This window comes from Scaptodrosophila lebanonensis, unplaced genomic scaffold (genome assembly GCF_003285725.1).
Source record: "Scaptodrosophila lebanonensis strain 11010-0011.00,11010-0021.00 unplaced genomic scaffold, SlebRS2 tig00000001-arrow-pilon, whole genome shotgun sequence".
Classification (NCBI taxonomy): Eukaryota; Metazoa; Arthropoda; class Insecta; order Diptera; family Drosophilidae; genus Scaptodrosophila; species Scaptodrosophila lebanonensis.
In genome coordinates, this window is record NW_022060529.1 from 26910956 (window position 1) to 26922070 (window position 11115).

The 11115-nt window shown below is 41.6% G+C and overlaps 2 protein-coding genes across 2 annotated transcripts; one reads left to right on the forward strand and one right to left on the reverse strand.

Moving 5' to 3' along the window:
* Positions 1 to 241: 241 nt before the first annotated feature.
* On the reverse strand, positions 242 to 8557 carry LOC115634189 (coiled-coil and C2 domain-containing protein 2A). Its single transcript, XM_030531779.1, has 7 exons — positions 7055 to 8557; positions 5230 to 6172; positions 3716 to 4002; positions 2917 to 3633; positions 668 to 906; positions 487 to 610; positions 242 to 433 (listed from the first exon to the last, which is right to left on the reverse strand). The coding sequence occupies exons 1-7, from the start codon at positions 8555 to 8557 to the stop codon at positions 242 to 244; spliced, it is 4005 nt and encodes a 1334-aa protein (XP_030387639.1).
* A 1932-nt stretch (positions 8558 to 10489) lies between these two features.
* On the forward strand, positions 10490 to 10969 carry LOC115634199 (lysozyme X-like). The gene is given in 1 exon segment (XM_030531788.1): positions 10490 to 10969. A coding segment is annotated over 1 exon segment (480 nt).
* Positions 10970 to 11115: the final 146 nt, after the last annotated feature.

Here is an 11115-nt window from a genome sequence, read left to right on the forward strand (position 1 = left end):
CCTGCCGGCACAGGTGTGATCGTGGGCCATTGTCGTTGCTTATCTTAAAAGTTCGACAAGTATAAACTGATCGCTTTTCCCTTACTGAAGAGATAAAATGCGACCGTTCCCCTAAGTTTTATGCGTACACACGCTGTTTTATTGATTAGAGGCACAGTTAAAATATTGAACACGTCTTATCTGTGCTATTCTGCAAGTAATGGGGGATTACATACTGTTAGGGAGCATTCAGATGAGTCACTTATACTATCAGAGGCACTACTGATAATAGAAACACCCACACAGAAAGTATATCGTTGGCGTATGCATTAATATGGACGGCCACACAAAACTCAATGTTCGCATTGTTGTTGTAATGAATGCAAGTTGAACGTATTCGTTCCGATATTGCTGCGAGATTTGTGTAGGCGAAGTTGAGTGTGAAACCGTATAGCTGCAAGAGGTTAACGTTAAGTTAAGGTCCTTATATCAGAGCTGCAGACTTACTCTATAGTTTGGATACTCGCGCTCCAATTCTTCACTATACGAAGGCTCATCATAGTGTGGGCTGGTATGGGTAGCCAATTTTTCCATTTCACGCAATATGCTTAGCAACCTGGGCTGAAAGACCCTGAAGTGCATGTTAAACTATATAATTTACCTCATTCCATCATAATTCGCGCCTTACCGATTCCAGATGGTTTTACGTGTGGCCCGCCAGGCACTTATTTTCTTCATAACTTTCCGCTCTATTTGCTTTTGTAGCTCTCTCAGTTCGTAGCTTCTCTTAAAGACATAATCCAATTTTTGTACTCCACCTTGGGGTGTTGCTTTTCGTTTGCCAAATAATGGTAACCAACAAGCTGCATCGTTAAAATCAAAATTTGTCATGCTAATGCGTGTTTCCTCCTGAATATTGTAAAATATCTAAAAAAAGTCCAGATAAAAATTAATATATGTCACATCGCCTAATTGTTATATTCACGTTAATTGAAGTAATACCCGACCTATAAAGATTTCTTCTATTAAAACTTGTGCAACTCTTTAAAATTAAACATGAAAGAAATGCTAAAGTCGAGCAGGTTCAACTCTTAAATACCCTGTACCACCCCACAACAAAATTTAATTAATTGCATTAATTAATTAAATTAAATATAAAACATACAGGGTATAATTATATTTATATAACACGCAGAAGGATATTTGTTATAGCCTGTACCCAAAGGGTAAAAGGGTATATTAGTTTTGTGCGAGTGTACATGGAACACACAGAAGGAGGCGTGGCAGACCCCACAAAGTATATATATTCTTGATCAGGATGACAAGGCGAGTCGATATACAAGGTGTGTTCCACAGTGAACAGGACTTTAAAAAAAAAAACAGAACAAATGGGTTTTTCGGCAAAATCAATTTTTTTTATTCAAAATAGTCTCCTTCTGCTTCAATACAGCTTTGTTCACGATCCAAAAGCAGGTCGAACGAGTGTTTTAGCTCGTTGGCCGGTATGGCCACCAGTATGCTGGTGCAAGCCTTTTGAATGGCCTCTACGTCTGCATAACGTTTTCCTTTCATGGGCAAATGCATTTTTCCGAAAAGGTAGAAGTCGCACGGTGCCATATCAGGTGAACACGGCGAGTGGTTAATGGTTAAAATATTATTTTTGGTCAAATAATCGGTCACAAGCGTCGATCGTCTGAGCAATTTTTGGTCGTCAGTCAATTTGTGCGGAACAAACCGTGCACACACCTTTCGTAAGCCCAAATGTTTGGTCAAAATGCGATAAATCGATGTTTTGGAGATGTTTAATTCCATTTCCATCAATTTCAATGATTTTTGATGAATTCACGAACAGTTTCGTTGGAATTTTCGGTGATCACGAATTTTGATTGGCCCTCGACCACTTTGAAAACATTGAAACCACTCGCGAACTCTGCTACGGGATAGGCAATCATCGCCATAAACTTGTTCCATCAATTGAAACGTTTCGGTAAAAGTTTTACCAATTTTAAAACAAAATTTAATGTTGGCTCTTTGTTCGAAGCTCATTTTCGCACCGATAACACAAACATACTGACACTTAAAACGCAATAACTTCACTTCCAATCGATGAAATGTCATGAAATTCTCACTGAACAATCGATAAAGATAGCAAATTCTAACGCACCAGTCGACATATAGATAGCGCCACCAGGGGGCGCTAGATTCAAAAAGTCCTGTTTACTTTGGAACGCACCTTGTAGCCATGTCCGTCTGTCCGTCCGTCCGTCTGTATGAACACAAGGATCTCAGGAAGTACAAGAGCAAGAATAACCAAAATCGGTATCCAGATTCTCCTAAGTCCGAGAAAGGACAAGTTTGTTTTTCTGATGCACCCCCCACTCCCCCGCAATTTGTGTGCTTCCCATAATTCCCGTAACTCCCGTATTTATAGGAATTTTGTATTTAAAATACATTTATATAGTGATTATGTGTCTGTGTGCCAAGTTTCATCATGATAGGTTAGTTATGAAGAAAGTTATAGCCATAAACATAATCGCTGCCCAAGCTCTGCCGGCAGGGGTTGCTGATTTGACTTATTTTTTTACCCCCTTTGGTTATTCTAGCTTTTATAGATCCTTGCGTTCATCCAGACGGATTTCTAAATTTCATGCTGATCAAGAATATATATACTTTATGGGGTCGGAGATGCTACAGGTACAGGGTATAAAAATGAATTTGTTTATATGGGAGTGGGTGCGGCCCTGTTCGACTCTAGCATTCCATTCTTGTTACGGTTAAACTTTAAAGCATTATTATGCGGTCTAGACCTTTGTGTGCAGGGGATAATATATAATATAATATAAAATCCAATTATAAAAGTTCGCGTGTTTCAGCAACAAATTAATAATAAAATCAAGTAAAAATAAGAATTTATGTCTAATCGGGATATCTACTTACATTTTGCTGACCAACTACACAATATACACGAGTCAGCGGGCAGTAAACATCTTTGACACTATAGCGCTTACCCGTTCCGGGCGCCAGAAGCAACAGCTCACCACTGTCCAACTGCCTGTGAAGCACAAACGCGCATTCCCCAACGGGACAAGCAAGACCCAGGACTAGCCAGCATGGAAGGTCTAATGTGAGCATGAAGTTATACAGTAGTACGCCAAGATCCTTGGGAGAGCCCCAGGTACTATCCAACAACACTTGATTGTCTAGCCATACACCTTGGAAGCTCTGGCATGCATCGTAGCTACGTAGTTGAGAAATCAGCGACACAAAGCGACAGACGCTATCCAGTACATTAGTGCTAGTGGTAATGGGTAAGGGCACCGGCTCCAATAGTCTGGTGAGGCACACCCGCTTGCCATGAGCCGTGCACACCAGCGGGTCTACATAGCGTTCTGGCTTCATCTGCTGGAGTTCCAGCCAACGCTGTCGCTCAAGCAAATAGCTTTGTAACTCGGGCAACTCGGCACATGCCAGGGCTGAGGTCTGCACGGGCGGCAGCTCGTAATTACAGGGCTCGATGCTCAAGTAGAACCACAAATGAACAGACTCCTTCAACTCGGGATAATGTTCGGCTGCCATATTGGTGATGGAGTCAATCAGCGGACGCTTGTAGCCTACGAGCACCTTGGGCATGCATAGTTCTATGCAGCCCTCAAACTAAAAAAAAGAAGTTACATACATATGTAGATAGGTGCTAAGGTATTGCCATGACTTCTTGAATACTTTTTGCTTCACTAACCTTTTTGATAGCAAGCAGACTACTCATTGGTATCCGGTATTCACCTAGCCAGTTGCACTGCACCCGCTGATAGATATCTGCCTCATCACCATATGGCTGCTGTTGCTCGATCATTTCGTCGAAGAGCGTAATCTTGAGGTCATCACGTAACTCGCATATTTGTCCACTTAATTGCAATTGAAGCTGCTCATTCCAGGTGGGGTTCGAGCCCTCGGCGCTGCTGCTTCGACACAGGCGCTGACCATAGCTCAATGTGATGAATGGACGCACATTGGAGTACATTAGCGCTGCAATGCGAAAATAAAACAAGGAAGGAATGACATGGTCAAGCATATTTTAAAAAATTGTTTATAAAAATAAAAAAACGAATAAAATAAGGAATAAATATATAACCATTTACAAAAGTATTGTATCTATGTGCGTGCTCATGAACAGCTAAGAGGAGGGAAGAGGCAGAAATTACGCTTATGGCTATAACTTCCTTTACATTTGACCTATCATGATAAAACCCAGCATGAGGACACACAACTAACGGCAAGAAATTGCCAATTTTGTTTGTGTTCAAAATTCCAAGAATTACGGGAGATTTGGAAAATCGGGGGAGTTGGGGGTGCATCTGAAAAAAAACGTGACCTGCATAGCGCTTGTCCTCTTGATCAAGAATGCATGCTTTATGGGATCTGCCTCCTACTTGGTGTTTCATACATTCGTATAATTTCATCATTCGGAGATCAATGAATTTCAATCAATGAATAAAGAAAATATTTCAAAATAATATACATATGTAGATTGGCAGGGATAATTAGTATTATCTTCCGATTTTCGGAAGCTGCACATATATTTGGCAGTGGGTCGAACACTGTATGTAAAAACCGTGTTTCCATTTCGGAAAACCTAAGGATTTTTGGACTTCAGTCAATTTTAATTTTCATTTAACAAAGCCATGGCTAAGTACATAACTGTAATAAATCAAGTGGTTATGACTGACTAAGCGAAATAAATAGTCGCTTTCCCCAAAGATTGTGTCCGATTTCCGTATATTAGTATATCCGAATGTTTTATCCACCCTGAAGAACACAGATAACTTTTTAACTATGTATGTACATATGTACATACTCGTAGATATTAATGCATGTACATATGTACATATAGCAGAGGCAACTGGCTTGGTATGTGATCTTGAATTATGCATAGGCGGAGCACGTTTATTAAAAATGTTACGATCGACGCAAATTTTTGGAACCAGCAACTCTTAAATAATCTGGACACACTCCCACACAAAAATGATATGTGTGGAGTAGTTGAAACCTTTAACACTCCTTACACCGGGTATACAAACTTATTTGCTTACTACGAATTTTGTTTCTATATTCATTCATTCAAATTGGTTTGTTTGATCAAATAGAAACGATTGGGGAAACGGAGACTCTTTTAGTTTAAGGACTATGGCGGGGACAGGAACCGGGTTCGGGGTATTCAATTATTAGTATATTATTGACACCCAGTGCACTTACTTTGGGTTACAAAGAGACTGGCGCTCATATCGCCACCGCCACCGGGGTCGCTGCTGCTGCGCCGCCTGCTCTCCACGTTAAGTATGTGACGACTGCGAACGGGCACGCCGGTTGCTCGGACCACATGAAGCACCACCTGAAAATGCTGCACTTGATCCACTTGGGGGCGCCAGTCAAGGGAACGTTCACGTGACACTTGTTGCTTCATAAACCACCCCCCGAAGGCACGCCACAACGACGCCCAGCCAGGAGGTTGCTCGCCGTTGAGCAGCAGCAACGGTTGCGGCGTCTGCAGTATCTTGGCACGTTGGACGCTCTGACTGCGTATGCTCTCGTATAGCAGCTGTATGTACTTCCGCCCACGATGCTTATGCAGGTCAATTGGGTTCCAGCAGAAGCCTGGCTCCAGTACGCGACTAACACTGGGTATCAAGAACAAATCCTCCGCAATTTCGTGCTCTAGGGATGGCACCAGGCGGAGTTGTTTGGTGTGAAGGTTGCGTTGCGTATGGCGCGAGTGGAGCAACTGGAATCGTTTGTTGTTAAGCAGGCTGTCGATGCTACAAAATTGCAGTTCCTGTTCGGCAAACATATGCTGGGACCTCTCATTGTTTGGTCTTTTTTGTTTACCACATGGGGGCCGGTACGTAATATTACTTTCAGCTTGAAAGGAAGGGGTCGGCAGCTTTATAGAAAGTAGTTTGCGGCGCAAAACCTCCGGCAGCCTCTGAATGTAGTCCAGTTCTAGTGTGCGATCCTCGCATAGGCGGCAATCAAAGCGTAGGAATAAATCACCCGCAAATATTGACGTCGGTGACGACTGAAAAGTGAATTTTACGTGATCTGTCCGGTTGGCGCTTTCGCTGCTATTACCAAAGTCCAGTGGTGCAATTATCTCCGCAATTCGTTGGCTGTGCGTGGAGAGCGAGGACTTTTCGTAAAGCTGAAAATTAATTAAGGTAGAAAGCTCGTTATCCCGCAATACATATATGCATATACTTGTACAACACCTACCAGAGTAATGTATTCGAAAATAAACGGGGCGCGTTATGATTTTAATGTAGATATTGATTATTGAAACAGGTTGTGGCGAAGGCCCTGATTGATATTGGCTAGATGTCAAATCGAATGAGAATTTATATGTCAGATCTTAATAAATAAGCCATTACGGGGAAAATAGTATTGACTAGTTGGGACTTTTAACGTACTATAATGTAACGGTATCGCAAGGAAAGCCAAGGAAAGCAAGGAAAAGTGCTTTGAAAATACTTTAATCAAAGTATTCTTCTTGGGTATATTATATACATATGTACAAGGGCGTAGGCCGCTTTTACCAAAGGGGGGATGTATGGGGATGCAACGGTCCCCCCTGCCTACGCCCTTGCATATGTACATCGCTATATAAATGTATTGGCTTCAAGAAAAAAGTCGAGATATTTCGATATTTTTATAAAATGTTTGTTTACAAAAACGCTGGTTTGGTAGAAACTTTCAAAAAAGTCATAGATGAATGTGATATTTTATATTATATAATTAAAAGGTATTATGGTCCCTAGACACAAAGGCGTGGAAACTGCTTTTTTAAACCTGCAAGTGGTTGTTATCACAAATACTTAGTAAATTCAAAGACGCGGAAGTAAGTAGAGAACTTAAAAATGTTATCCTCGACTACTAAGATCCTGCAGGATCCTTACTAGAATCTAAAATCGATGTTCAAACCCATCTTAATAGGTGTAGACAATCAAAAGTTCAGTGTGCGTGCTATCAAACAAGTAAAAACGAAGGACAAGCCAGCAAGGTTGATGTTTAGACTGCCTGTACTTACCCAGACATGTAGCTGCGCCGGCAGAGCCCGCTCCAGCAGCACACCAATACCTTCATTCATGTACAAATGGAGATCCGGCTCTAGCCGATAACTGCGTGTCTGTGCCACAAACTGATTGTCAAAATAGAGTTTCATAAAGAAGCTGCGTCCCTTGTGCAGCGCTTCGGAGCCAGGCGTGTTCGCAGCGTAAATTGCAGAGTCATCACTATGCACCTGAACGACATTCACTTGAGGCTCCTCCGGATCCTTAAAGGCGCGCTCGTATTCCGCCCGCAGTTTTATCATGATTTTGTTGAATTGTGGCTTTCGAGGTGGCTTCAAGGATGTCTTTTCCTCCTCACTCCACAGGCGCCGCTTGCAATAGTACTCTTGCAGATGTTCGCGATACACCTCGGCCAGGTCTGCCTCAAACTGCTGCTTCCAAGCAGCGCAAGCCTCGTCAAGATCTAATGGTTGCAGCACACTCAAAGACAGTTGGAAGCGCGTGCACTGGAACTGTTGTTTCTTGCGCAATTCCTTCAGCCTGGCCCAATCGGTCAATAATTGTTGAAGCATTGAGCGCCTAAGAGTAGACTCCGCGTAGTACCGTTTGCGAAGCTGCTGAGTGAGTCGAAGTTGCCGTGTAATGTGGGCCTCAATCTGATCGTCCCCTGGATCAGGTCTAAGCAGCTGGGCCACCACGTTACGAGCTATTTGCAGTTCCTGTTGAACCTTCTCACAAACGTGGTTTTTCAGGTGCTGCGTGTATAAGTCATAAAGATCCTCCAGTTGTTGAGCCAAACGGTGTTCGTCAAGCATCTGCGGATGTGTTGTAAAACGTAACTGCTTAAAGAACAACTTTAGACAGCGGCGCGTGGGAAGACTTGTAACTTGTCCTGCCGGCGAAGGATCAATGAAAACGCTTAGAAACTCCCGGTCACATTCGCTGCGATAGATCGCATCATCCAATACAAAGGTGGGCAGCTCCGTGAGCAGTGCCATCAGGCTAGCACTAAGCTTGCTGGCATCTCTTTTGGCTTCCTCCTGAAAGCGGTTTAGGATACGAATTTGCTGTCGCTTTAGCTGCATGTCTAGCAGTGGCAGCTGAAAATTGGGCGTGTCACTGGGGCTATAAAGCATGCTGTCATCATAATAGTGCCGCTGGCAGAACAATTTTGGCCATACCAGTGGTTCACCCAGCTCGATTTGTATAAAAGTGGCCGCAAGAGGTGTTCCATTTTTTGTGATAACTGCCGTTGAATCATCTTCACTTTCAGAACCGGGTGCGAGTGACGCCTCCAACGAATGCTCAAGAGGAGCTGCTGCATGCTCAGTGGCATGGAAAAAAAACAGGTTACGTTTTTCAAGCTCCTCTGCTGTTCCGAAGATTTCTGCTCTTCCCTGTGTTTGCAGCAGAGTGTGGACCTCCTGGTCTGTTTTTCGAAAAGAGCGCGTTGTGTGTGTTTTGCGATTTTTCTTTCTTTGCGTTTTGTTTTGACTCGCAGAACATTTTTGGCGTTGCATTGTGCTCACATTAATTTTTTTTCTTGTCACAGATTCTTGACAATGGAGAAACATCCGTTTGTTTTGACTTTGCAAGGTTGCTATGGCAACGGCCAGTGTGTTTAAACACCTTGCCCAATCTTAATCACATTGAAAGAGTACTATTTGGAGAGAAGCGTTCGAAAACTGTTGGCTCCAGCATGTCAAATTTGGGGTGGCTCACCCTGAAAAAGTTCGGATTAAAATATTTATAGCGTGTAATCAGAGGAGTCATGTGTGCATATGTTTTTCAGCACTAGATACTCATTATTATTAATTTTTTACACACACACATGGTATGTCTACCATTGCGTATTCACATAAGGCATGTGGGACTAAGATATGGTGTCCGTAGGTCTTATAGTCTCCGAGATATAGGCGATTATACGAATGGAAAATCGTGAAAAGCGAAGTGGGGGGGAAAATCAAAAAAATAAAACAAACTTGCACAGCGTACACACATAAGGCATCTTTGTGCAAAATTTGGTGTCTCTAGCTCTTAAAGTCTCTGAGATCCAGGTGTTCATATGGACAGACAGACAGGGCTAGATCGACTCTTCTCGTCATGCTGATCAATAATATATATACTTTGTGGGGTCTGCCACGCATCCTTTTGTGTGTTACATACATGCGCACAAAACTAGTATAGCCTTTCACCCTTTGGGTACAGGCTTTAAAAATTAAGTTAACACAAAAGTTTGATGAACAAAAAATATGAGTCCACGTGCAAAACAAATTATGTCCTATTCAAGTGGCGCAAAAATTTTGTGTACATTTTATTTAGCAACTATATACAATAACGCTTGTCTGAGCTCGTCAGAATGTATTTATAGCCATTAAAACCAGTCTCAACGTAACTTAACAGGAGGACATCTAAGCTCTTTCAAATTACGGAAGCTATGAAAATTAAGTAACAGTGGGGTAGTAGGTGTATCATGAAATAACACAAATATGACTTAAGGGAATATGAATACCAGGTATGGAGATCCCTGGTTTTATCATTTCCGTGATCCTTGCGTTCCTACAGATGGACGGATATCTCTATATGGACTCTTATCACGCTGTTATGAATATTCGAGGTAGAAAAAGACATCGAAATTTTGCTTATGTTACCTAATCAAAAATGTATACATATATGCGTCTTTAAATAGTTATTATGTATAATATGTTTTATTATTTAAATATTAATTTTTAAAAATTGCATTACCATTTTATTACATATGTATGTATGTATATTTGACAATTTGTGGAGACGGCAAGTTTAGTCACGCTCGCACGACTTTAGCCATGTCCGTCCGTATGAACGCAAGGATCTCAGAAACTATTAGCTAACTAAACCACACTTGATGTCCAGATTCTCCTATATTCGAGAAACTACGAGTTAGAGGTTTTTTTTATTAATTCCTGGAATTTCTAACTTAAATTTGTTACTGTAATACTGTCATTATGACCATTAATTAAATTATGCTGTTGAAACTATACATAAAAATATGACTCCACTTATGTATGTACTGAATATTTTTTATTTGATTTAATTTATTTATAGAATCAATTATTTTTTTAAAATTAATTCCTAAACTTTTTTCTTTTATTTTGTGGGAGTGGTTGCAGGGTATTTAAGACTTAAGCCCGCTTGTCTCTGAAATTTCTTACTTCTTAAAATTTATTTTTGCAAATCTTCAAGGTCCTTGAGTAAGCAGCATTAGATAAACAACATGCTTTAATATTTCTGAGTCGCTAGGGGTTAAATATAATTTCATAAAAACGTATGCGAAGTTCGTTTCAGTCCACAGAAAAATGAATGTGCGGGTACTCCGTTTTAGCTTTGACCGCAATAGGAGCAATTTACAGCCCATGCCGATGGAACTCTATAAAATAGGTCGTTTAGCAAACAAATGAGTATCAGTCGGCAACATGGGAGGCAAGAATAAACTGCAGTACTACTTGAACTGGTTTTTGATATTGTGTGCCTTAATGCTGCCTGTTCGCGGCCACCGCACCTTTGACCGATGCAGCCTGGCTCGTAAGATGGACCAGCTGTATGTACCACGGGATCAATTAGAACGCTGGACGTGTATTGCTCAGCACGAGAGCAGTTACCAGACTTGGGTGGTGGGCCCGCCGAACACAGATGGCTCGCAAGACTACGGTATTTTCCAAATTAACGACCGTTTTTGGTGCCAGCCGGCAAATGGCAAGTTTTCGCACAATGGATGCCACATAAGCTGCAACAATTTACTAACCGACGATATTAACGCATCCGTCCGTTGTGCCCGATAAGTACTGCTGGAGCAAGGCTGGTTCGCTTGGTCTGTGTTCAGACCTCATTGCAGTGGTCACTTACCCAGCATTGATGATTGTTTCAAAAGTGAGTGGCAGGAGTATACTCTTTAAATCATGGCGACTATGGCCAAGCTGCTGGATGAAGTAAACGATGAATAATTCCTTGGCGTTGCTGTTGGGAACAACCAATAGGTTTGGGTCAAAAAAATAACATCTAAGCTATAATTTTAATTGCGAAGAAAGATTGACCTTATGGC

Bases quoted from the DNA above. Each gene is read 5' to 3' on its own strand.
- LOC115634189 (XM_030531779.1), bottom strand. From the start codon at position 8,557: ATGCAACGCCAAAAATGTTCTGCGAGTCAAAACAAAACGCAAAGAAAG. The intron at 907-2,916 runs GTAAGTAGATAT...GACTTTTTTTAG, and splicing joins GTGTAGTTGGTCAGCAAAAT to ATATTTTACAATATTCAGGA. The intron at 611-667 runs GTAAGGCGCGAA...CATGCACTTCAG, and splicing joins CGTAAAACCATCTGGAATCG to GGTCTTTCAGCCCAGGTTGC.